At 44.8% G+C, this 27,507-nt stretch overlaps 1 protein-coding gene and 1 long non-coding RNA gene across 5 annotated transcripts in view; one reads left to right on the top strand and one right to left on the bottom strand.

Moving 5' to 3' along the window:
- The window catches only part of FHOD3 (formin homology 2 domain containing 3), a 607,453-nt gene that overhangs the window by 349,150 nt on the left and 230,796 nt on the right, over positions 1-27,507 (bottom strand). For all 4 annotated transcript variants that reach the window (XM_075586421.1, XM_075586422.1, XM_075586420.1 and 1 more), the window contains one exon: positions 21,210-21,315. In XM_075586421.1, coding sequence (XP_075442536.1) covers positions 21,210-21,315 — 106 coding nt within the window. The remainder of the gene's footprint in view (positions 1-21,209; positions 21,316-27,507) is intronic.
- Positions 1,368-24,735, top strand: LOC142487319 (uncharacterized). Its single transcript, XR_012799193.1, has 3 exons — positions 1,368-1,502; positions 8,542-8,909; positions 23,693-24,735. It is a non-coding gene; the product is annotated as an uncharacterized LOC142487319 (long non-coding RNA).

Genomic DNA, 27,507 nt, shown 5'->3' with positions numbered 1-27,507 from the left:
AGCACGTGCATTCCGCAGTCCCGGCGGGAACCGCCATTTTGTTTTCTCAATGCCGCGCGGGGCATCACACACAGCCGCCATCTTTGATTTCTCAGTACCGCATGGGGCACTACACACAGCCACCATCTTTGGTGATCCCCTGGTACTCACATTAACGCAATCCTCACTGCCATCAGGCGGACTCCCTCCTTGGTATCCACCACACGCCATTTCAGCTCTGATTAATAATAAAATTGTAGCACACCCCAGGCTAGGCAAAAAACTCTTTCTCTGCATACTGTACACAATAACAGTCCAGTCAAGTGCTCTGTGGTAATAGTTTGGCTACCGGCTAGATGTGCTTTTGGAGGGCTTCTCCTCCTCAGCACGGGCGTCCCTCCTCTTGGCTGCCAGTACCAAAGACCACTTTCCAGAAGTTCCTGATCCACATTACCCAGTTTACTTCTTCCAGGCATCCATGATCACTCGCCTCAGGGAACTAGAACAGCAATAGCACAGCTGCCAACGCTTTTCCACCTCTGTAGATCAGTCTAGGTCGTGCTTTGCAAGGTTCAGGGGCCTTCTGACTGCACCTAGCTTCTCTCTTCCTGCAGCACTTGCTCTGGGAGTAAAAATGAAAGAAAGGAGGAGCACACAGGAGACTTGATTTGAGTTTTGAAAAACTTCAATAAGGTTTTCACAGCATCAGAGCTTTAGTACAGATAACGTTTCAGGGCTAATGTATCCCTTCCTCAGACCCAACACCTCTAGTGAACCTAAATAAACAGCTTAAATACCCCCATAATCACTCACCCATAGCACCACATGTGACAGAAGACTGATCCTGCATAACTGGCTGATTACTTCCTGATGTGACATCACATTGCTAGGCAACCGGAACATAACACTAACAGGAGAGAAAAAAAACTTTGAAAATCGCACAGCAGGGGTGCTGTGCAGCCTGGAGCACTGAAAGGGAGGAGACAAGGCAAAACTATATGATTAAAACAAGGCTTTTTTTGTTGCACAGAGGGGGAGGAGCTGAACCAGCTAAAATAATTAATTTAGTTAAATTAATTACTACGAAACTGCTTGCCCGTATGATCCCATTGCAGTGGATGCAGCTTCTGCACGGCAATGTGCCAAACTGAGGTATTGATAAAAAAGTTTGGATGGATGTTTAGATTGGTCTGCCTGGACCACTACATCCTTAATGTTACGTGGTCTTTTATATGAAAAGATGGGAGGATTTTTAAAGAGATGGTTTATGGTACTGTCTTTTTTAGCTGGTTCAGCTCCTCCCACCCTGTGCAACAAAAGAAGCCTTGCTTTAATCATGCAGTTTTGCCTTGTCTCCTCCCTTTCAGTGCTCCAGGCTGCACAGCACCCCTGCTGTGCGATTTTCAAAGTTTTTTTTCTCTCCTGTTAGTGTTATGTTCCGGTTGCCTAGCAATGTGATGTCACATCAGGAAGTAATCAGCCAGTTATGCAGGATCAGTCTTCTGTCACATGTGGTGCTATGGGTGAGTGATTATGGGGGTATTTAAGCTGTTTGTTTAGGTTCACTAGAGGTGTTGGGTCTGAGGAAGGGACACATTAGTCTTGAAACGTTATCTGTACTAAAGCTCTGATGCTGTGAACACCTGATTGAAGTTTTTCATAACTCAAATCAAGACTCCTGTGTGCTCCTCCTTTCCTTAATTTTTGTGCCATTATCAGGTCCAGCCTTGAGATGCCGGGACCATTGGGAGGTAAGCACCAGAAGCAGAATTATACTTGCATGTCTTTATTAACAGTGGTGTGCCATTTATTTCTATGATTGCTCTTTTGCTCTGGGAGTACACATATTAATCTTCCAGTTTTGCTTAGCTGAAAGCCTGTCCTGATTTATCTCAGCAGCGCCTCCATCTGCAACGGGTCCTATCCCACCCAATCTCATATTGGGCCTCCTCAGGGAACTATCACTCTGGTTAAAGGGATTTTGGTGGTGCATAGCTGCTGGTAACAGGAGGGCCTGGATCTCCCGCGATGTCATGAGGGATAACAGGACAGGCTTCTGGGGCTGTGCCCGAATTCTTCTTAATGGTGCAGCGCCTCAATCTTGTGCAGCCCCCAGTTGTGTGGGGTGGAGTAACTGCAAAAGAGTTATCTCCCTCTCCTCCCAATATACTCCACTCTCAGACAGGAAGTAAAACAAAGGGATTCTTTATTGTCCTGATCAGCAGCAGTTTATGCACAGCATACAGCACTTCTCAAAAAGGCTGTTCACCACCAGGATGATTTCTAGACACACTCCCTATCCGATATAGGAGCTGTTCCTTTCTCTTCCCTTACTCCTTTGTGGAGCAAAAGAATATCTCTCCCCTCTCCCCTAAGGGGGAGCCTTCAGCTTACCAGAGCCCTGGCAGCTTAATTAGAACCCACCATCCTCTTTCTGAATTGCAGAGGAACCAACCTCTCTCAAAGCTAGAGAGGGACAACCCAAAACAGGAAAAAGGTAATCCCTTTAGTACAGATCCAGTAGTTTCACCCCTGTGCCCAGGCATGAGCACTACCTTCTCTGACCAACTGAATCTCAGTAGTTGGGGCAAACCCATTTTAACTCTTGGCACCTGCCCTTACCAGGTATTATTGCACAGGAGGAGGACAGAATAATAGCCCAAACCTACCAGGGCTATACCTGATTAACAAACTCCAGAGCTCTGTAATAGGAAAGCATGCATTAAATTAGTTTCAGTCCTACTTATCAGGTAGATCCCAACATGTGTCCATCTCAGGCTCTAACTCCAATCCCCTTGATATCACCTGTGGCATTCCACAAGAGTATGTCCTGGGGCCCCTATTCTTCTCAGTGTTCATCAATGATCTTCCCGCAGCTTGTAAGGAAGCTTCAATACACATGTATGCAGATGACACGATCCTATACGCACAGCCATAGCCTCTCCGACCTTCAGCACATACTTCAGTCTTACTTTTTGAGACTCGAAAACTGGATTTCCCCAAAAAAACTGTTTTTAAACACTGACAAGACTGTAACAATGGTATTTGGGACCAAGACTAAATTTGTAATGCTTCCAGTGACTGAGCTCCAGATCAGAACCAACGCTAACACCACCCTAACTCCTGTTACTAGTTTTAAATACCTGGGCATATGGTTTGACTCCCAATTAACATTCGGAATGCAAATTGATACCCTGACATCGAAAACCTATGCTAAACTGGGTGTACTTTACAGGAACAAATCCTTCCTAAGCCTTCTGGTCAGAAAGCGTATCGCACAGCAGATGCTAATGCCAGTTATCGACTATGGAGACATAGTATATGGCTCGGCACCTCAAACCCACCCTAGCAAACTTGACACCCTCTACAATTCAATTTGTCATTTTGTTCTCCAATGCAACTACAACACACATCACTGCAAAATGCTCAAAGAACTAGATTGGTCATCACTCGAGTCTAGGCGCAAAGTTCACCTTTCCTGTCTTGCCTTCAAATTCTTTATGGGCAAGCTACCCAGCTACCTGAACAAGCTCCTCACCCCTACCACATGCAGCACCTATCATCTGAGATCAGACTCCAAAAGACTGTTCATGGTCCCAAGGCTCAACAAAGTATCCGAACGTTCCCCCTTCTCTTACTGTGCACCCCAAAACTGGAACAACCTACCAGAGACTCTCACATCCACCACCAGTTTAAGTTCTTTCAAATCTAAGGCTGTCACACATTTTAATCTGGTCTGTAACTGTTTCATACGCCCATAATATTTATTATCTTTAACTGTGCATGCAATGTCTTGTATATAATGTATAACCTGCTCATTTATGTAACTGTATTTGTAACCATGTATTATTTGTCTTAACTCAATGTATTACTTCCTGGTAAAATATTTTATAAAAAAATAATTAACTGTTTCGTAAGCCTATAATATACATATTCTTTAACTGTGCATGCAATGTATTGTATATAATGTATACCCTGTTCTAACTGTATTTGTAACCATGTATTATTTGTCATTTTAAGTCTATGCCCAGGACATACTTGAAAACGAGAGGTAACTCTCAATGTATTACTTCCTGGTAAAACAATTTATAAATAAAAAAATACATGTTTCAGTAATGCCTATGATATCATACTGATCCCTTCTAATTACCAATTCAAGCTCACTCAATTTATCTGTCAGGCTTCTTGCATTAGCATGCATTTAAGGTTTTTTTCAGTCTGTACTATTATCTTATCTGCTCCTGACTTTCTACAATTTGATTTAGTCTTTAGAAGTTTTCTAGTATTATCTGTATTTAATATGCTTCCAAAAATCTACCTTGCTCCCATTCTACCTCCATGAACACTTGCTATTCCCCATCTATTCTATTTAGTTATTTATCTTTGTCCCACCCCCCTCCTTTCTAGTTTAAAATATCCTCTAACCTTTTAACATTCTCCCTACTAGCACAGAAGATCCCTCTTCATTTATGTGCAATTCATCCCTACCATAAAGATAGCACCTCTCAGAAAAGTCAGTGTCTAAAAAACCCAACCCCTCCTTCCTACCATATACCACTTTCTTAGCCATGCATTAACCTCCCTAAACTACAACTGTCCTCCTGGGGTAGTGCATGACACTGGTAGTATTTCAGAAAATACTACTTTGGAGGTCCTTGCTTTAATCTTGTGGCCTAGATCCCTGAATTATTTTTTTTAGGACACTCCTTCTTTCTCTAACTCTGTCATTGGTACCAACATGTATCAAGACCACAGGGTCAGTCCCAGCTCCCCCCCCAATAATCTGTCTACCTGATCCTTGAGCCCCGGGTAGACAACAAACTGTTCAGTTTATGTGGTCACCTGTCGTCTAAATTTAGCATAGGTTGAACTTGATGGACGCAGGTCTTTTTTCAACCTTATCTACTATGTAACTATGTTATTATGTCATGGCAACAAATTGCCCTTGCTATCTTCCTAATAATTGAGTCCCCTGCCACCACAATCTTTCCAAGTCTCTGAGTATCTCAAGTTCCCTCTGTGCTGGAGAAACTATTCCCCTGGCTGCAAGAGAAATCAGTCTCCTCCTGCCTTGCCATTTCTGCCCTGACACTCCCAATATCTTCACTCAATATGGTAAATCTATTTGGATGGGTCAACTCAGAACTGGCTTGCCTGTTCCTTTCCCCCCTACTTCCCCTTCTAACTGTTACCCAGCTAAATACCTGTTCCTCACTCACAGCTCCACTCTCTGCACCACTAGTCCCAGCCAGGGCCTACTCAGTGAGCATTAAACTCCTTTCAAGTTTGTCAATGTCCCTCAATATTGCAAGTTGCCTCTTCAGATCAGCAATCTGAGACTCCAAAAAGACCACTTTCTCACACTTTCCATAGCAGTATGCTACCTGGAACAGTTGTTCCAAGAGTACATACTGTACACGTGACAAGACATGAATTGAGTGGCATTGTCAATCCTGCTCATTGTTGCAACTATGGAGTTAAAAGTGCTAACACTTTACTGTACAGTACTTCAATATACAAATTATAAAATCTCGCTATTTACAGATGATATAATACTAACTCTGACTCGTCCCCAGACATCCCTTCCTAATTTACATAAAGAATTATCAGAATTTGGCATTATCTCAGGATACAAAATCAACAATGACAAATCGGAAGCCCTAAACCTAAATTTACCAGAGCCAGAAGCTAAACTGCTTAAACTAAATTTTAATTATAGGTGGAGCTCCTCATACTGTATATTAAATATCTGGGAGTAAATGTATCCGGAGACTACCACTCATTATATCGATATAATTACCCAGCCCTGCTTGGGAAAATTAAAAAAAGATCTGGACAAATGGGAAGGCTACCAGATCTCGTGGATCGGAAGAATGGTATCGGTAAAAATGAACATACTCCCCAGATTATTATACTATTTCCAGACACTTCCGATCCATGTCCCTGGCTCTGAACTAAAAAACATCCAAAACAGAATGTTTTACTTTATTTGGCAGGGGAAAAGACCAAGGGTTGCTAGGTCGATCCTCTTGTCATCCAGAGGAAGAGGAGGCCTAGGAGTACCAGACATTTTAAAATACTACCAAGCGGCCCAGCTGCGACAAGCAGTAGTGTGGAATGCAGACCCAGGTCAGCATTGCTGGGTAGATATTGAATCCCAATACGCTAAGACGCCCTCTCTGCCAGCTTGCCTATGGTCCATGGATAGGAGTGATATGACAACGCATAAATTGGAGCTAGGCGCAATGAGACACACGTGGGAAGTCTGGTTGAAATGTAAAACTAAGTTTAAACTCTCATCCACTGGTTCGCAGCTCACCCCGATTATAAATAATCCGAAATTTCCCTCAGGATGTGAACCAAAGCAGTTTGAACAATTCAGTTTGAAGAGGATCAGGGTGATCGCCGACTTTCTGAGCAATGGAAGATTACTGAGTTTCCAAAATCTACGAACCGAATACGAGGCACCAAAACTGGACACCTTTAAGTATCTCCAAATTCGGCACTTCCTTCAAAAAATGTCCGCAAATTTCGAATTTCCCCCTCACAAACTTTGAGATGCTGTGCCAGGTTGGCACTCATCAAAAAGGTCTAATAACTAAAATATGCTGAAATGGAGATAGCAGCGGGCCCCTCATCACACGATTATATGCTCAAATGGGCTGCGGAATTGAACACTGTTATAGACAGAGAGGATTGGGAAGATATCTGGGATGCTGCCTTAGGAACTTCCATATGTACCACAACAAAGGAAAATATTTACAAAATCCTGTTCCACTGGTATCTTACCCCAGCGAGACTAAAACAAATCTACCCCCTGGCCTCTGATTTATGTTGGAGAGGCTGGGGACAGAGAGGGGACATGGCCCACATTTGGTGGTCATGCCCAAGAATCCAGAATTATTGGCTTATAGTACAAAATTTAATAAAAGAGGTCACCGACCTTACTATTCCTCTTGACCCATTGACCTACCTACTCGGCAGACCATTAGAGGAAATTGACCGCCCAGTTGGGAAATTGATCTCCTTTATTTTAACAGCGGCAAGATGTGCGGTGGCGTTCTCCTGGAGAAAGGTACTACCACCGTCCAAGCAAATGATCAAAAAAAGGGTGAACGAGGTTATGTTGATGGAGAGATTAACAGCGTTTCTCCAACGTAAGACTGAGGGTCACTATAAGATCTGGGAGCCTTGGCTTTGTCACTAACCTAACCCAATTGCCCAATTAACCAGAAATTAAGAGAGAAATATGTCCCTCAGTCTGGTTAGTTAGGTTCTTGCAACCGGGGAACTGTCCCCTACCCCCTCGCCCCCCTCCTCTCTCTTTTCCTTTCTCTTTTTCCGACTTTACACTCGCTGGTCCATGGAATGGTCCAGCGGTCTCGCCTCTCCTGGCGATGCTCTTTCCTATCACTATATCCTTAAAGAAAACAAAAATTAAGTTTGTATTAGGCTGATACTGTTTATTATATGTCTGTAATCTTGAATTTCGCCTAATAAAAATGTTTGGGAAAAAAAAAATACTGTAATAGGTCTGATTATTATTCTACCTAAAAAAAATAAAAGAATGTCTTTAAAACATTTTTTTTCATTGCTACAAGTATTTTCTCATAGTATAGAACTGATTTACTTAAAAAAAACACACACATGTAGGATATTGCTTGAACTGCTGCTTTAAATTAAGAATATTTCCTCCTCTTCTATTTAATGTAATAGAAAACCTTTATTTATATTTCTAACGTGTTCTTGTATTCTCTGTTTAAGTTGCCATTTTGTTCATCCTATACATTGTAGTTTACAGGAACATTCTAAAAGGTAGATAACATACATTGTGTTGCAATTTATAAACTGTTTAATAGGATATTTGGAATTTAAAGTATTTGATTGACCTTTCTTGTACTCTGGATGTCTATTTTGACATATGCAGCATTTATTGCAGGTACTCCTAATGGTCTAGGCTCTGGGGCAGATCCCAGGAAACATGACGGTTCAGGTTCACTGGGTGATATATAATTTTTTTTAAATATGTATTGCTCAACAGAAGACCACTTGTGGTCTCTCAAAGTTCTGGGATTGCATTTTCTTTACCACTTTTTGTATTTGATTGGAAGCGCTATTAAAATTGGCGAGAAAGGGTACTAGTTGTTTATAATTCTTATCTTTACAATTGGTCTCAAGAAGTTTTTCATTTTTCATGTGACTAGATCATCTTGGTTATGATTTATTGCCTTATCATGTGCTAAATCTAAATACTATTTCAAAAATGCCCTATGGGCATGGGTTGCCACTATTCCAGTCAATATGCAGACTGTAAATCCCAAAAACAACCAGCCCCCCAAAAATAGACCATCAATTTTAAATTAAAAAATGCCAATAAACTAATTTTTTGGCACAGTGGGACACCAATGCCTTATGAGCATGGTTTGTCACTATGTCAGTCAATGGGTCACCTGATTTGCGGCCCTTATTTTATTATATTTTTTAGGTTAACTCCTCCCGTAATGATCGCAGTAGGCCTAACCATCCACCCTGGGTCTATCTCTGACTGCGCTTCTCTTACAGGTAGCTGGAACCAGGTAGGATTCACACAGGACAAGTCCCATTAAAATACAGGGACCCCCGCTGAGGTTTCATTCACACTTGTGGACTGTGTGTTGGACGGTACAGCTCTTTCCCTATTGGCATTGTGCCCTGTATCTGAGTGGCAGAGCTTTTCCAGGCCCCACCGACCCTAAAAACTTGTTGGCGCTTTCACGCTGTGCAGTGACGTCATCCGCTTACCGCGTGACCAGCGGGTCTGCGAGCGCGGCGGCTGTATCTGTCCTATCAGCACGGAGCTCCGGAGGGTTCCTGCAACAGTCTCCCCAGTGGTGTATACAGCAGAGGCGGAAGGGCATTTGTTCTATGAGCCTTTTATATTCAGCATAGCTGTAAGTAGGATTTCAATTTTACTCCTACCGGATGTACTTGGTCCAACCCTGTCCCAAGCCTTATTAGGCAATTGTTTGCTTTTTTATATATTTACATTATTTTATTACAATGTTATAGCTATTTTTGTTATTCTTTGTTAGTGTTTGATGTTTATTTTTAGGGTTACACTATGATTTTTCTTTTTGTCATTTATGTTTGTTTGTTTGTTTGTTTGTTTGTTCTATGAGACACCAGCCCAGAACCTTCCAAGGACTGTTTGGCATTTGAGACTACATCTACGATTGGTCAGCACTTGTTCACGTAATCACTTTATTATAGGCGCTGGTTGTTTGTTTTTTTAACATATATTTCCAATGGCTGAAGAAATCCTTCTTGGAGCTGCATCTACAGTGGACCCATACTGTGATTATCTGATGAATATTTATTTTCTCCCTTTTATTCCCGGTAGAGATTATTTTTCACTTTGGAAGTTTAGACTTTATAAATGAATACTATGTTCATGCATATTTTTAATGATTTGTTTTATTAGAAGTGATAAATATTTATCTCTCTCTCTTTGCAGTTTAACAAAGACATGTGAATGTGCTATATATATATATATATATATATATATATATATATATATACAGTGTTAGACAAACCTATACATTTGCTCGCCCCGGGCGAGTGGATTTAACCGCCGGGCGAGTAAATATTGGCCCAAGCAGCACACGTTTGGTACTAGGTGGCGAGTAGATTTTTTTGTGTGGCGAGTAGATTTTTTGGTGATTTGTCAATCATAGCGCATATATATATATATATATATATATATATATATATACACGCATTACACGCATACATGCATGTAGAGGTATCAGTACCGTGTTAGCCGAGCTTCAATAATCAAAAAATAAATAGATGATACCGGTCTGTGGCTAACGAAATGCTTTTATTTGTGCGAGCTTTCGAGATACACTGATCTCTTCTTCCGGCGATGTTACAATGAATGAAGCAAAAGGTATACTTAAAAACAGTGTCTCTTGGAATGTTATCTGTGCTGTTCCTTCCCCCGGTGTGGATGTGTTTTATGGCTAGAGGTGTCAAAAGGTTACTGAAAGCAAGTGTAGAAAGAGTGTGTATGTGTATCAGTGTGAATAAAAATGAATGGAGAGCCCACAGTATATACAGTGCTTTACACAAGGTGTGTGTGGAGTGGGAGTGGATATAAATGGTGTGGGTGGGTGTGGAAATGTGAGAGTTTGTAGCACAACTAAAAGTGTGTGTGGATACTTAGTGGTCCCTATTGGTGTATGGGGATGGAAAAACAAGGAGTATTAGTATGTGTGAGAGACAGCTGTGTGTGCATACATATAGCACAGTATGTACAGACATGGCCTTTAGCGCTCATGGGACGAGAGTTCACTAGTGCCAGTAATGACTCATATTTCGATCTCTGTTTAGGCCACTGCTAAGTGTCCCGAACAGTTGCATAAATTTGTATTCATGCAACCGTCTTTCTTTCGGGGTTTTAAGATTACCTTTGAGTATGGCAACCCTCAGATCGTTATATATATATATATATATATATATATGCACTGTATTTGTTATTCACTTTTAAACACATTTTTTTCAGATTATTTTAGTGTTGTCAAACTACCGTACATACATTTTGAGTCACATATATTAATATATAATTATTTGCATATACAAATACTGTGCGCACCGGTGTTTACACTTCCCAACCCCTCTTGTATGATAATTAAGGAAATGCCATAGTTTTTTCATAATAACCTTCTTGAATCAAAACCAGTCTTATCTTAAATATCCAATATGGTTTATATTAACCAACTACATGTCTTTTGAAAAAAATGTTGCATGAATTAGACAAATAATGAGTAATTAAGAGTCAGGATATGTGAAAAAGTAAGTTAAACCCTGGTTTTATCAGCTAAATTAAAGGGGGTCATTAGCATTAGGTGTTTAAATAATTAGGTAGATCTTCAGGTGTGAGGTTGGGAGGAGCTACACACAAAAGAGGGTAGCCCCCGCACAGCTGAGACACACAAAAGAGGGTAGCCCCCCCACAGCATTGATATATTATGATCAGTGCTGATGTAGGGGACAGTGCATACAGAAGATAGTGTTCTGCCTCAATTAGGTTAATTTACCATGTTGGTTCTGGATGTGCCCGATTAACACTGTACCTGGTGATCCTTTTATACCATATATGCATATATCATCTATTTCCTCTGTATACATCCTTGCTGTATAGTGCACACACGGATCTACTCACGGGATAATTTATCAGCCGTGGATCCGCTTCTATTATCAGCCGGGAAATGTCGGGTGTTTGGCTGCAATATTTGGTTAATTAACGGCACAGCCACTCACTTACTTTGGGCTACGATGTTTGCTGCCATATACAGGGATATTACCTACCTATATACAAAGACACCATTCTCCTGTAGACACTAATTGCCTCCTTGATTTTTGAAGTGAAACTTCTTTAGTGGCACCTCTGATGGGATAAAACTGGATAGATGGGGGGGCGAAATGTGAAACGGAAGTGACGTCACGTAATGGACGCCGCTCCGCTCACACGCCCCCCCCTGTCACATGTGGCGGCGGCGATAGCCGCCGGCGCCGCTCCTAATCGCCGCCGCACCCCTCACCCTCCCACACACCCACACCTAGTTGCTCACATGCGGCGGCGATAGCCGCCGCTCCTAACTGCCACGGCGCCGCTGTTCCGCCGCCATGCCGTGCGCCACGCATGCGCAGAAGTGGCTGGCAGCGGCGCCGTTCCCCGCCCACTGCCATGCCGCGCGCCACGCATGCGCAGAAGCGGCTGGCAGCGGCGCCTGGGAATAGGGTGGTTTGAGCGTGCCGCCGGGGGGGGGGGGAAGAGGGGAGCTTGAGCGCGCCGCCGGGTTGTGGGGAAGGGGGGAGCTTAAGCGCGCCGCCGGGGGGGGAGCTTGAGCGCGCCGCCGGGGGGGAGCTTGAGTGCGCCGCCGGGTTGTGGGGAAGGGGGGAGCTTGAGAGCGCCGCCGGGGGGTGGGGAAGGGGGGAGCTTGAGCGCGCCGCCGGGGGGTGCGGGGGGTATCTGCTCAGAAGACTCAGACTGAGCCCCCCCGGTCCGCAGCTCTGTCGGGGGTGGGGGGAGTCAGGAGAGAGACATACGGTACACAGACAGAGAGACATACGGTACACACAGATTGATACACATACACTGACAGACACACACACACTGACAGACACGCACACACTGACATACAGTACACACATTGACTGACACACACATTGACTGACACACACATTGACTGACACATACACACAATGACACACACACACTTACTCTGACGCACACACACACACTGACTGACACACACACACACACACACACTTACTCTGACGCACGCACACACTCTGACGCGCACACACTGACGCACGCGCACACACTAACGCACGCGCACACACTCTGACGCACGCGCACACACTGACGCACGCACGCGCACACTCTGACACACACTGACACACGCACGCACACCCCAGTGATGTACCGAACACCGCCCCTGAATGATGTGCCTATTCCTTCCCCCCCACTGTGAGCTCCCCCTCCCGCTCAACATTCATGATGCTGGTACTGCTGCCAATAAACACATACACACACACACTGACGCATGCACACTTTGACGCACGCACACTGACTGTCACACATACGCACACACACTGACTGACACACATACGCACGCACACTGACTGACACACATACACTCACTGACCGACACAGAGAGACATTCACACAACACAGAGAGAGAGAGAGACATACACTGACACACACACACACACACACACACATACTGACACAAATACACACACTGACCGTACAGATACATACACTGACCGGCACAGATACATACACTGACTGACACACACACACAAACAAACACATACATACTCACTCACTGACACACTGACACGTGTGCCGAGCACGCGCGTTATAAGTCAATTTCTGTGACAAAAGTCAAAGAAGTTTCACTTACTATGCGCGTGCACAGCACACACAGCTTTTTTTACATATGACTTATACCCTCTTATGTAATTACTGCCTCTGCATACTTACCTTTCCGCAGCAGTGATTGTATCCTTATCCCTGCTGTGGGTATAGCAGCTGTGTGCTCCCAAGGAGGGAGACACTCTCTGCTCTGCAGTGCCCAAAATCATGTGGACACTGCATACTTTGCCGGTTTTGTATCTTCCTATACTTTGAGGTGTATCTGCATTCAATATACAATTGTAGCAGTCTCATTCCTCTATTGTAGCTCATAGCTACTGAGCTACATTTACCTAAGTTACATCAATTGATACTACTGGCTGCTGAGGCAGTTAATATACAGCAGTTCAATTACTGGCCCCTTATTCTATCACATTAGGCTGTAAATTTACAGCATGAGATTTTGATTATTTGTCATATAGTCTCCCATATGTATAATCAACAAAGCTGGTACAGCAATGTAATTTTGATCACAGTCACAGTCCATGCTGTTTGATCTAATTTTAAACCCCTTTATTTTATATTCATTGATGATAATAAAGATTATTTTTAATATTACCACAATACTTTAGCTGTGATTGAGTGCTCACCTACTAGGTTTCTTTTCTCTTGTGAGGTTGGGAGGCCCCACCCTATATAAAAATCAGAAACTTTGTGAGTTTGGTCTTCACCATACAGGTGTGTGGAAACAAATCATGCCATGATCAAAATAAATCTCTGATGACCTCAGAAAAGTAGTTATTAGTGCTCATCAGTCTAGAAAAGGTTACAAAACAATTTCTAAGGATTTGGGATTCCATCAATCCATTGTCAGACAAATGGAGAAAGTTCAAGACCCCAACCACTCTACCCAGAAGCGGTCGTCCTACCAAAATATCTCCAAGAACAAACATGCAAATAATCCAGGAAGTCACACAGAACACCATTGCAACATCCAATTATCTGTAGGCCACTCTTGGAACCAGAATGGTGGTTGTGGAATGATAGCCAGGAAGAAACCACAGCTCTCTAAAAAGAACATTGCTGCCTGTCTAAAGTTCGCCAAAGACCACATCGATGATCTACAATGTTCTATGTACAGATGAGTGAAAGGTAGAACTTTTTGACCTCAATGAGAAACTTTATGTTTGGCTAAAACCAAACACTGTGTTCGAAAAGAAGAACCTCACTCCAATCCCACTTTAGAAGTCAAAACAAATATTCAAGTCCGGGAACATTTGGGAAACCGTGATCATAATATGGTCTCACATGAAATACATTCTAGACTGATGAGCATCACTACTGCTTTTCTGAAGTCCTCAGATATTTCTTTTGATCGTGGCATAACGTGTTTCAACACACCTGTGTAGTGAGGACCGGACGGTGGAGAAGAAGGATGGCGGTGGAAGTGGAGCAGGGTAGCGAAAATTGAAGTGGAGGAGGTTGGCCGGTGAAGGAGCAACCCCCTGCGGTATGACCCAAAAGTCATCACTTATTTCGGGAGTCCGCCGCTGCTCCAGCACAGATCCTCCTCCCACCTCAAGACCAAAGCCAGTCAAGTAAGCATTTTTAATTGAGTGAGGGAGTGAGAGACTGAGGAGGCAGAGGAAGGGCTGAGTAAGTGAATGATGAGGAGGGGGAGTGAGTGGAGGAACAGAGGAGAATGAGAGGAGGAAGAGGGTTAGAGGTGTGAGAGAATTAGGAAATGGGGGAGTGAATGAGAGAATGAGGAGCAGGTGGGGGGGAGTGGGAGAATGAGGAGGAGGAGGGGGAGTGAAAGAATGAGGAGATGGCAGGAGAGAGAGAGAGCATGAGGGGGAGGTCTATTTTGATCTGGTTTACTGATTGGCCGGCGAAGAACAAAGAAAAACCAGCCAAACAAATATAAAAATTAAACCAACAACAAGTGCACTGTAAATAAAATAAAGTGCACTAAAAATGAAGGGTCAATACAAAATAATCCAGAGTAGGGGATACCAAGCAGAGCATCCCGCCTGACGCCCACTGGGAGGCAAACGCTGAAACCGTCCCAGTGGACTTGGCGTACGTGTACTCTGCCCGGATACGGGAGTGCACCAGCGACCGGAACATGGCCACGATGTTTGTTGGGACCTCCCTCTCCAAACACTGCTTCCTGGTCGTATAAATGGCTAGCTTAACCAATGCCAGGAGCAGGTTGATGAGGAGATCCCTAGGCTTATTGTCCCGGGACACTGGGCACCCAAAAATAAAAAGGTGAGGGGAAAAGTGCAGCCAGAACTGCAGGAGAAGGCCCCTCAAGGTGGATAAGAGGGGCTGCAGTCTGGCGCAGCTAAATGGAGCACGAGAGAGTACAGGCTTTTCCTCGGTATGCCGCGGAAACATGCCGGGGACATGTCCCCCAACCTGCTGAGGTTGGTGGAGAGAGGAGCCTGAGGGGGTTGCCGTAGCTTTCGTTCCACGCAAAGATCCGCAGAGCTGGGGGTGATAGGTGGGCAGGGCTCTCCAGTCTGCAATACACCCTCGATGAAGGTGCGTGAGTCGGGGTGGATGGCATCTTTAATCTCCTGGATCAGATGACGAGGGACGCCGGCAGTAGGCAGACCCATACTGTGCACGAGCACCTCTGCCCCTACCCAGTCCTGTCGTTCGTAGTCCAGGAGATCCCCGACTCTGGTCACCCGCGCCAGGATTAGTTGGCGGCAGATATAGGGTGAATCCAACATCCGAGCCCTCACTGCTGGATTAAACAGCAGGGGCTTGGCGAGGAAACCAACCCCCACCACCGCCTGTCCTTTCCTGGTCGTGGAGACCTGGCTCCAGGCCCTTAGTAAGTCCCGGTAGTATGCCGGCAGCACCGAGAAGTCTCTACCTAACCCCTCGGGCCTGATGATAAACAGTTGCCGGTCATACCCCATATTGCGCAGCTGGCGAAAGAAACTGGTCGCCAGCTGGCAACACTGCGGAGACGGATCTGCGAATAGGTATCTCTGCAGGTATTGGAGGCGGAAAGTGTGTATCTGGGAGCGGACACACACCAATCCCTGTCCACCCTCTTCCATTTGGAGGCACACAACACCCGCAGGGACCCAATGCTTCCCCATCCAGAGAAAGTCCAGTAACTTTCTCTGGATCTTGCTGACAAATTCAGGGGTTGGACCCATGGCTATCAGCCGGTGCCACAGCTGACTGGCCACCAGCTGGTTGATCACCAGAGTCCTTTCTCTGAGGGAAAGCATATTCGACAGATACGCCCATGACACCAGATGAGCGATGACTCGTTCTTCAAGATCACTGAAGTTTTCTGGGGCCGGGTTCTCTGCAGCAGACAGGTAGACTCCCAGATACTTGAGAGTATCTCTCCCCCAAGAGACATTACGAAATGTGGGGGGCAAGGAGTCTACCTGTAAGAGACCTACCAAAAGGCCAGAGCACTTGGACCAGTTGATCCAAGCTGAAGAGGCCGCAGTGTAGACCTCTTGGCACGCTTGTGCCCGCTCCAGATCAACTAGGTCCTGGGCCATGAGGACCACGTCATTGGCATAGGCCGATAGGACTAACCGCATGTCGGGCTCCCGCAGCACAGTGAGCCTCCTCAGTAGGAAGGGCTCGATGGCCAGCGCATACAGTTGCCCGGACAGGGGGCATCCTTGACGTACTCGCCGACCAAACACCAAAGGTGCCGTCAGGGACCAATTAATCTTCACCAGACACTCTGCAGAGGCGTACAGCATCTGAAGAAGGCCCACAAATTGTGCGCCAAAGCCAAACGCCTGCAGAGTCTGTATGACCTAACGGTGATCCACCCTGTCAAACGCCTTTCTCCTGATCTAGAGACAGGAAGGCAAGTGACAGACCAGTCCTCTGCACATGGTGCAGCAGGTCCCGGACCAGAAAAATTAATGCTCCGGCCCGGGATAGTATAGGACTGGTCGGGGTGAATCACCTCTGCCAGCACGGACTTGAGCCTCAGCGAGAGCGCTTTGACTACGATCATATAGTCCGTGCTGAGCAGCGAGACCGGTCGCCAGTTAGAGATCTGGCGGAGATCCCCCTTCTTCGGCAGCAGACACGAAAGGGGCATCTCACCGGTCTCCAGGGCTTCGGCCAGGACCTCGGTGAAATCAGCTCCCAGCATCTCCCAGAAAAACTGGAAGAACTCCACAGTCAGCCCGTCTAGCCCCGGCGCTTTTCCGCAGGACATCAGACTGAGGGCTTCAGAGAGCTCGGCCAAAGTCGATGGTAACTCAAGCCGCTCCCTTCCACCCTCGCCGACTGTGGGAAGCCCCTCCCATAAGACCCTGCATGCGTTTGGCTGGATGGACTACGGAGAGAAAAGGTCCACGTAGAACCTCCGGGCTCTGTCCCGGATGCTCTCCGGGTCCATCAGAGGGGTACCGTCCTCTGCCAGCAAGCAGGTGACATTTTTACGGTTTCCCCTCTTTTTCTCCAGCGCTTAGAAGAGTCGTGACCCGTGACCCATTTACATTTTGCAGGCACAGGTCCCTGCCCCATAGAGCTTACAATCTATGTTTTTGGTGCCTGAGGCACAGGGACTTGCCCAAGGTCACAAGGAGCCGACATCGGGAATTGAACTAGGCTCCCCTGCAGCTGTCTCAGTGTCAGTCAGTGTCTTTACTCACTGAGCCACTCGAGTTGCGTGCGTTGATCTCCCGCAGGGTTGATGCAGAGTACGGGTGTGGCTCCGGACCATTCCGATCCAGAGCCTCGAGGGTGCAGTTGGAATCACCCCCGCGCACCACGTACTCGTCCGCGTCAACTGTCTCCAGGTATTCAGACAGCCTGATGAATAATTGCATTCTCAAGGGTCCGGTGGCAGGAGCATACACATTCAAGAAATTGAACGGATAGTCCTCGTGCCGGACCCTGAGATGCAACAGACGGCCTGGAACAACAGCTTTGGCAAGCAGTAGCTCTGGCTGAAAGGACTCCGAGAACAGGGTCACCACCCCACTAGATGACGAAGTGAGGTGGCTGAAGAAGACCCTGCCTCGCCTCTCCAGATGCCAGCTGGCTTTGGCCTCTGGAGTGGTATGGGTTTCTTGCAGGAAACTCACAGAATACCCTCCCTTCTGTAAAAAGGAGAGCACCTGGAACCTGCGAAACCCGTCCCTACAGCCATTTGCATTAAGCGTACCGATGCTCAAAGCCATTGGTAGTCAGGAGTTTTCCTTGTGCTTCCCACAGACGCTCAGGGTGCTGAATCCTGAGTAGCCATGTGGGCTCGCAACAAGTGGTAAAACTTCCAGGCGCGAACATGGTTAAGGGTCCCGGAGTTTTTGGCCCTCATATATTCCATGAGAGAGTGGAGAATGAGTGAGGCATCATTCCACCTCTCGAGGGCCAAATGCACCTTCATGTTTCTCTGCCCGTAGAGGGTACTTTCCAGGAACTCAGCTAGTTACTGGGCAGCGATAACGGGGGTCAAGGAGTCCACCGACTCCGCGGTGCCAGAGGACTCCTTCTCACTGAGCCCCAACTCTCCGGGCTCCTCTTGGCTGATGATCTCAAAACCCCTGTCCTTCCCTGCGGGGGTTAATTTTCTCAGCCTTAGAGTGGGCCCCTTCTTTGGTGTTTTCATGGGGGGGTCCACTGTACCCTCTACATTTGACCCCGGGGTGGAATATTCAGGGGCAACTGGTGGTGGTTGGGTGGAGGCAGTGGCCCCCTGAGTGATCTTGGGGGCCACAGAGGCCCGCAGTGCCTTCAGAAATCAGTTTTTCCAAAATGTTGGGTTTAACCCCTACAACCACTGCACCTGCAGGCCTATCCTCCCTCTCCCAGACAAATGCGCCCATCACCACCACTCCCTACACCTAGCCCCTCAACCTCTAGACAAATGCCAATAACCCTCTTAGCTAAATGTGGCTGAAAGTGTTTTTGGCCATTAAAAAGACAAAAACATGACATTAAGAAAAATCAAGAAGTTACAAATAAGAAAGTATATAACATAATAACATTTTTCAAACAAAACACATTGATTGTCACTGTAGATACCTAGGCCCTTTAAAAAAAAAGCCTAGATTATGAATGTGGCATGCGTCAGTGTCGGGTCTACATCAGGACACCACGAACCAAGAAGCTGAGTATACACGCTCACCAATGTCGGCGCTTTTTGTCCTCTCATCAGCGTTTGAATTGTCTGTATTAATGAGCTTCACCATAGACTAACTCTCTCTATTTACCCTATATTATATGGCTTTTTAAGCTGTGTTTTGGAAAAACTTCAGTAGCTATTACCTCTGATAGTGGTAGGGATTCTATTGGGAAACCCCCCTACCTACCTGTACTTATACGGATTATCCCTATATTCAAGGTGACTTGAGCTACTAGCCTTTTAGTCGAGCAATCATACATTTAGTATTAGGGACTTTGCAGGGATGCGTACCTACCTGTCCTATCACTGATTATCCCTACATTAAGGGTGCATCTAGGTGACAGCTCCGATTCTGTGGTATAAGGTGCACATCTATCTCGTGACGATTGTGCGTCATTCTCTGAGAGGTATCCAAACACAGTTCCTGTGACGTGTCTTATTACTCTTTTTTTATCGGTTGGCATTTTGCGCCTCTAGTATATGTCACGTTCCCAGCTCTACAGGGTTTACGTACCTATTTACAGCTTCAGCTTCGCTACCAAACAGCATCACTGTCGCCATCAACTGACACCCTGCTGCCCAGTGAATTCTAGGATTTCTTCACCACTAGGGGGAGCCAATTGTCCGCACAAGAACCTACATAGTCTCTTCTATGTGCTTTCATGTCGTCTAAAGTGCCATTGTTGCATATCACATTGGAACCACATAGCTGCGCATAGCCTACAGCATCAGGTTTTTACCTTATTAGTATAGAGACTGTTTAACTTGGGATAGCTGTTTATTATAGCAATCATTAGCTACTTGCCTATTGTGGCCTCCCATTATATAGCTGTTTTTTCCAGTCACTGTCTATTTTTTGTAATATTTGTGCTCATCCATGTGTAGCCCTTTCTTTTACATTAGTCCACAGACCTATTAAATTTATTTTTAATATTACATTTTAAAAGAGACTTATCACTGTTTGAGAGAAACTGCCTCTACATCCAGCAGTGTGCTGATTAATTGCACAGGCAATCAACCAGACTCCATCTGGCTGATTAGGATTCTTAGAAAAAGTCTGATATGAGAAACAGGAGAGAGATTCCTTAGCTCACATTTGGGCTGACAGAAGGAGAGCAGAAAAGCCTGCACACAGACACTGTCTTGAGCACAAAGGCTGAGGTGAGATAAGACACCCAGACACCTATATATAGGACCCAGGAACCTGCCAGAGACTGACATGGAGAGCCACCTGCTTAAGATACTTCCTGAGACTTTGGGGTGATAGGCTAGTAATGGGAACATCCCTCCAGTCCTGCAGATAGGGTCTGGGGAAGTTAGCCCTTACAAAGGAATAGGTGTTTGTTATTTTGTTATTTTTGTATGTTTTGCCTGGATAACGGAACAGGCTCAATAAAGCCAAGATATAATTTCACCCAAATCGGTCTCCATTATATGTACCTCTGCACACATCTCTTACATACTGTAGTGCCAACGGTTATTCTAACACAAACCAGTGGCAATCGCCAAAAAGACCCAAGTTTAAGGCATTTCTGCATTGACTAATAGCCCATCAGATTAACAGTGGGGGTCCCTGGCAGTCCCATTCAAACTGAATGGGACTGCCAGGATCCCCTGCTGTGTTAATCCGATGGGTCATTAGTCAATGCAGAAATGCCTTAAACTAGCCAGGTTACACCCAGCATGTAGCGTACCCAGCATTTTACCGGGCTAGTTTAAGGCAAGCCTTAGAATACTCGTTGTCTCGTCTGCACATACTCATGATCGGTATAACCACCCATTGTCAGGGACGTCTTCATTACCTACTACAGGCTATTAGCCATTGGTAATTCACCCTTGTATTTGATGTCAGAATATATCCTATTCATTTAGCTGTAGAGTGAGTGTATGTGATTAGGGGGCTTCAGTCCCTAGCCCTCTTCTCTGGTGGGTCTAGCAATGCTTAATCAATTTTTGTAGCGGTTAACCCCGGGTTTGCCTTAGCATTGGTTCGCATGCCTTTTATTGAATAAATACTACATACAGTATATGAATTAACAAAATAAATAGCACTTTATGTATAACAAACTAATATTGATTTAATACCACACACTAGTAATATACAGTAAACGTTAACTTTTTTTCTTTTAACCACATAAATTGGTGTTACCAGTTGGTAAAATACAACACAATAAACATAGAGCTCCATACCTCTCAAGATGTAGTTCTGATAGTTTTGGTCTGCCTCGGCTCCAACTTTTATTAAACATGTCAGACCCTCTGCAATAACAAATTCATGAACCAAATCCTTGTCATCCTGTAAATAAACAAAGCAAATAAATCATATTGTTTTGAAACATTAATTACTACGGCATACCCCGAAAGAACAAGATCTGTATCTTTGCCTCTGTATTTATCAAGGAAGAATCAATTGCAAATAGTGCCGTAGGAGGAAGCCACAACCTATACATTAGCGAACAATTGGTTAACGGAGGAAGAAGTTCATAGGCGGCATGATAAAATGAAAGTAAATAAGGCACCTGCCCCGATGGCATACATTCAAGAGATTTTATGGAGCTAAATTTAGTAAAAGCCAAACCATTATAGTTAATATTCAAGGACTCCCTTTCCACATCCTCAGTATCACAAGATTGGCACGAAACAGACATGGTGAATATATTTAAAAATGGAGCTAGATCACAATCGAGGAATTACAGACCTGTAAGCCCAAAATCAATAGTGGGGAAGCTACTTGAAGGTTTAGTACAGGATAATATTTAGGAATACAAAATAAAAAACAAAAGTATTAGTAGTTCTGTCCCAAACGCCCTGTGGCAAGTGAGTATGGGCAGGCAGCTTAACGCACTCCATCTTGATGCACACAGAGTCCTTCTTTTCTTCTATAATTTTTATTGTAAAACAACAGTAACAAAAAGGGGGGGATGGCGCAGGTAGCAAATATAAGGGAGGTAAATTACATCAGCTTTACCAAGAGGTGAGGGAATTGTGACTATTCCCAATGGCTGATGTTTCCAAAAGGAAGCATGCTTGCCTGTACAAACAGGAAATAAGCCAGTGCTGTTCCAACCAGCAAGGGAGGGGGGGGGGGGAGGAGCAGGTCCATGGGAATCGTAAGTGTGGAAGAACAAGGTGCACTACTTGTAGATATTTTACTACATCAAACGAGATTATCTCTTTCTCACAAGGTAGTACATACAAGGTTAGAGGACAAATTAATTGGCTGAGTATGTATGTTATATGTGTACTATCTTGCGGTTGCGGCCAACAATATGTTGGTTGCACCACACGCCCGCTGAGCACTCGCTTTCTCGAACATCGAAGGAACATACTTAATGGTGTTGTTAGTCATAACATCTACAGGCACTTTGAGGCGGTTCACAATAAAGATCCAACGACTCTTAGAGTCAAAGGAATGGAGTACATTTCCCCATTAACATTGGGAGGTGACCGTTTCAAGGTGCTATGTAGACTAGAGACCTATTGGATCTACCGGTTGGCCACTCTGGCCCCCGGTGGGATCAATGACTCTTTGGATATGAGCACAGTTGTACGAGTAGTATTTTCTGTTCTGCTTTCAGTGAAGATGTCGGTAGACGTTTTGGACCAGTTTTGCTCTTTCCATCCTCTGACTCCTCTGCTTCCAATTTATCCCCCTCACTCTTTGACCCCTATGTTTTCAATTGCATGTGGATATCTGAATGCTGAAATTATTATATGAACCGGTTTTGTATGAATTTTGTGGAATCAGGCATATGCCGCAAATAGAGGTATTGATGGAATTTACAGTTTAAATTAATATCCCATTAAATTTAAATAAGATATATACATAATAATGATTTAGTTTACTTTTCAATACATTGGCACCTCAGTACTGTTTTATGCTGTTACCTAGGTGATAGGGTCTTTATCAACTTTGTCCCTTATTGTATTCATTTTGATTTACAACTTCTATGTTGTAATATATTTCTATCTTTTTATTTCTATATTGTATTTGTTTACAAAATATATTGTTTGTGATACACTTATTACTTGTCATATGCTGTATACAGCCAATGGTAGTGTTATTAAGTAGTTTTAGTTAATATTGTTGGCTATATCTACTCAATCTTTTTAAAGTATATTTTCATGTATATGTATAATTTCATTATATGTCTGACCAGTATAGAAAGCAATTAAGCAATTTAGGCACCTTCTGTGGTATAATCGGGTTGCTAGGCAACCCGTTGTGATTTAAACAGCAGAAGCTTCTCAGCTGGTATGCTCCTTTGAGAAAGTCTCCGCTGTGAGACGAAATGCATCAGGACGTAACAGGAAGGCGGCGTCATTACGTCACTATTGCCGGACAAGGGACCTTGGCCGGACTGTGTCCCTGCTGCTCTAGGCTGGGAGTGTGAGGTGCACATTGCGATCAGCTGGTCATTCGGGGCTCCGAGACCGGAGAGTCCTGCTGTTCATCACCGACAGCTCATCCAATACCATCCCAGACGGGTGGCTGATTCTGTTCCTGTACTGCAAGCTATAACTTGGAGGATTTGTTTAGAAGAACCTTCCAGCTGATGGTGACTTTAAATTCACAAAATGCTTTTATTTATGCTACGTATGTGAGTGAGCCTTTTTCCCTCCCTTCCCTTATTTATTAAATGTAAAACAATTTTACATTTCTTTTCTTTTAGATTCCTATTGGAGGTGGTTCTTCCTTTTTGAAATGCAGCCTACGCCCTATTTTGGAGATTGATATAATCATACGGGACTATTAAGGGACTGGTATTTTCTCTGTTGTCTGTATTTTATATGTATATGGTACATATTATTGTTATTTACAAGGCTTCTATTGTCACATATTAGTCAGATTTCAATTTAGCACTGTTTAGCTATTGTTATCAAATTCATTTATTGGCACTACTCCCCCTTTCTCTTAAACACATAAATATGTAAACATATAAAGAACAGTGTGAAAACAATATTCATAATACAGCAGGGCCGCAATCATGCGGCGGGGTCCGTTCTAAGGACCCGCCGCAAAGCGAAAATCGCTGGAAAGCGGAATCAGCGATTTTTGGTTTGCTCGCATGCGCAGACCGGCAATGCGCCGTTCTACACATTCGTGACATTGGCAAAACCCTCCATTCTGTGCATGCGTGACCCCGGATCGGCCCATTATGCGCAAGCGCGACTCGGACCGACACGTTCTGCGCATGCGCGGACATGGTGGCCCCCTTCTCGGTACCGCCGTATCGGCGGATCGCCAAGTAGCGGGGCCTTGCTGTAATAATATTTATTGGATTATGATTCATGCATTGAGATACTGTTGTTCTCTTTTATTAATTTTTTAGACATATGTTTAGAGGTATGCCACACATTGTTCTGTCCAGGCACCTATATATATCAGGTTAGTTGTACCAAATGTCACAAAGATATACTAAACCTTACCTCAATTAATATTATAGCTTTGACGCATTATTAAAAGAGAATTCTCTCTTGCATTTATGGGTTAATGATCCGTAACATTTGGACAGGTTGACACTGTCATGGCAGACCAGAACTTTTAACACCTTTACATCCAAGATCACTATCACGAGACAGGACACAATAGTTGAATAAACAAAAGTGTATTCTGACAAGCCAGCGAACACTCAAATCACCTAATCACAATGCAACACTCACTAACTGGGGAAGAATCTAGCCTCAATCGTCATGGTGCAGCCAATTGGAGGATGAAAAGTCACCCTTCTGCACCAATCAGAGGAAGAGGTCGGCCTAAAGGCTCTAGACCGCCCTACGGGTAGGGAGCGCTGCGAGCGAGAAATTCTAACTGGCAAATGGGAATCATGCCTACGGGGCCGAGATCGGCAACGGTTTCCTTGACCAGCCCTATACCCCGTGCGGGGTAGGCGCCTGAGTGTCTCGGGAGAACAAAGGCTATGCACCGCCGAGAACCAGCTCCTGATGATACACAGCCCTTCCCCACTCACCATTGTTCAGGTACTCAAGCCGCTCCCAAGCTTTGTCACGAACCAGCATTTCTCTATATGCAGCCCAGCTAAGTGAATTACTGGCTCTGCACACGGAGAAATACCAAAAACACAACGGACATGGCTGCCCTACTAACTGTATGTGGAAGTACACTAACACAGGAAATAAAGTGATTTTATATACAATCCCCGTTCCCCAAGACACACAGTTTCTGAAGACCCTTGAAGTCTTTTTGTCGAAGCTGGGATCGTCCTGCCGGGAAAGTCTGTCTGTGCTGCCATGCTTACTGCCATTCCTGTGCTGAAATGCAAAGTCAAACTCCCGAAAGGCAAGGCTCCAGCGCAGCAACCTCCCATTATCCCCCAACACCCGCTGCAACCAGCTAAGAAGACTGTGTTCCGCGATCACTGTGCAAGGCCTTCCATCAACATAGGGCTGCAATTTCTTCAGAGCTCAAGCTCTGGCTAGGCCCTCGTTTACAGCCTGTAATGCCACCCGAAACTTGGGAGACAAGGCAAACAGCACCGGAAGCCACTTCTTGGTCAACTCCGTCAGGGGCTTGGCCAGTGCACTATACTGGGGCACACACTTAGCCGGCAGTACCTAGAAGAACGAGGACCTACATTTTAGTGTGGGGAGCCGGCCAGTTAACATTGCCTCCACTTGGGTACGCTCGGGCTTGAGATGCCCTCCACCTACCCGGTGGCAGAGGTACAATACCTCCGCCAAGCCGACTTGGCACCTGAACAGCTTCATTGTCAGGCCAGCCTCCCTATCATATCTAGGACTGCTGCTACCTGCAATAACTGTTCCCTATTCACCCGGTGAACTACTAGCTGTCGTCTACCTGTCCATCGTCTGACCAGAGCACCTGGGGCTTGTTCCTGATATAAGAGCTCACAGTGCCACAGGGACTGATCGGACACGATCTCCGAGTCAGACTCAGCTGCCCAAAGTCTCATGCCCTCCAGATCGGGGTCCAATCTCACTGCTTCCCTGAACTCCTGGCTCAGCTCTGGTCAATCGCCTTCAGTTACACAGTAAAGGGAAATGTCGTAACAGTGGTTGGGACAAGGGTCGGGCTAGCTTACCTACCGGGTCTTCAACGGGACATCGGCTCTTGTGGCTCCAAAAACTGGGGAGCGAGGATCGCGGTGGTGGGCTGCAGCACCAGAGGCAGTGCCACCTGGGCAACTGCCGACTCTGGGTGACCGCAGCCATGGGAGCATCCTCCTCCGTGTAGGAACAAATGAAGCGCCCCAAGTCGTTGTCCAGCAGGAAGTGTGTGTCCAAACCTGGCAACACACCGAAATCCAAGACTCCTCTACTGGTGCCCCAATCGAAGAACACCCGGGCAACTTGTACCGACTTGGGGGCTCTGTTCGGCATTCAATGTCCCTCCGGATCTGCTTCCACACTGCCACCTGCTGCTGTAGGGACCGCTGGCTGGGTCCCCTGCTGCACGGCCTCCACTTGCTCCACTGTTGGGGCAACCCCACGTAGGCGATTGGCCTAGCCACTTGTGAGCATTGCCCCAAACTGGGGTTATTGGACTAGGTTAGCTAGCCAGACAGGTAGTTAGCCTGCACTTTTGTTTAGTCAGTACCCCGACCGGGGTTAGGCAGTTGTTTACGTTTCAATTTAAAGGGACAGTGTACCCATTGTTTTAGTTACCCTTTTTGGACAAATAAATCCACCAGCACTATTTCACCAGAAAAGTCGTATTGTCTCCTCACTTACCACGACCATCCTGCCACAATACACATATATATATATATATATATATATATATACATATATATATATATATATATTCACATATACATACATATATATATATATATATATTCACATATACATACATATATACATATATATATTCACATATACATACATACATACATACATATATTCACATATACATACATACATACATACATATATTCACATTATATATATATATATATATATATATATATATATATATATATATATATATATAAAAAGCAGAAAATAGCCGTGTTAGTCCAGTTGCGATAGTGCAAAATAAATGAGTTCTTCAGTATTAGGTGATACCTTTTTTATTGGACTAACAATTTATGTCATAGGACAAGCTTTCGAGAGTTATCCTCTCTTCTTCAGGTCACAATACTGATATACAAAGGATTCAATGGCTAAAACAGTGTAGAGAGAGGAAAAAAAAAACCAACAGATATTTACTGAAGATAAGGTAGGGTGTTAAATGTGTTTGAAGCCAGGGGACAGTGTCAAAGAAAGGTGGGGAGGGGGAGGGGATACTGGGGGGGAGAGAAAGTGTGGATAAGAATAGAGGCAAGCAGGATAATTACAAGCAATTTTGATAGGGTGTGAGAAAACCAATGTCCGCATTAAGTCCTTTGGTTTTGGTGTCAAAGAGTCTTATCATTCTGAGTTCAAATGTTTTCCGTTCTAGGGTGCTTTTAAACATTCCATTGAGGATTTTGATTTTTAGATCATTTATGGAATGATCTAGTTG

The sequence above is a fragment of the Ascaphus truei genome, chromosome 2 (assembly GCF_040206685.1).
Source record: "Ascaphus truei isolate aAscTru1 chromosome 2, aAscTru1.hap1, whole genome shotgun sequence".
Classification (NCBI taxonomy): Eukaryota; Metazoa; Chordata; class Amphibia; order Anura; family Ascaphidae; genus Ascaphus; species Ascaphus truei.
Note: the sequence above shows the minus strand (reverse complement) of the source record. Positions and strands in the feature narration are given on the sequence as shown.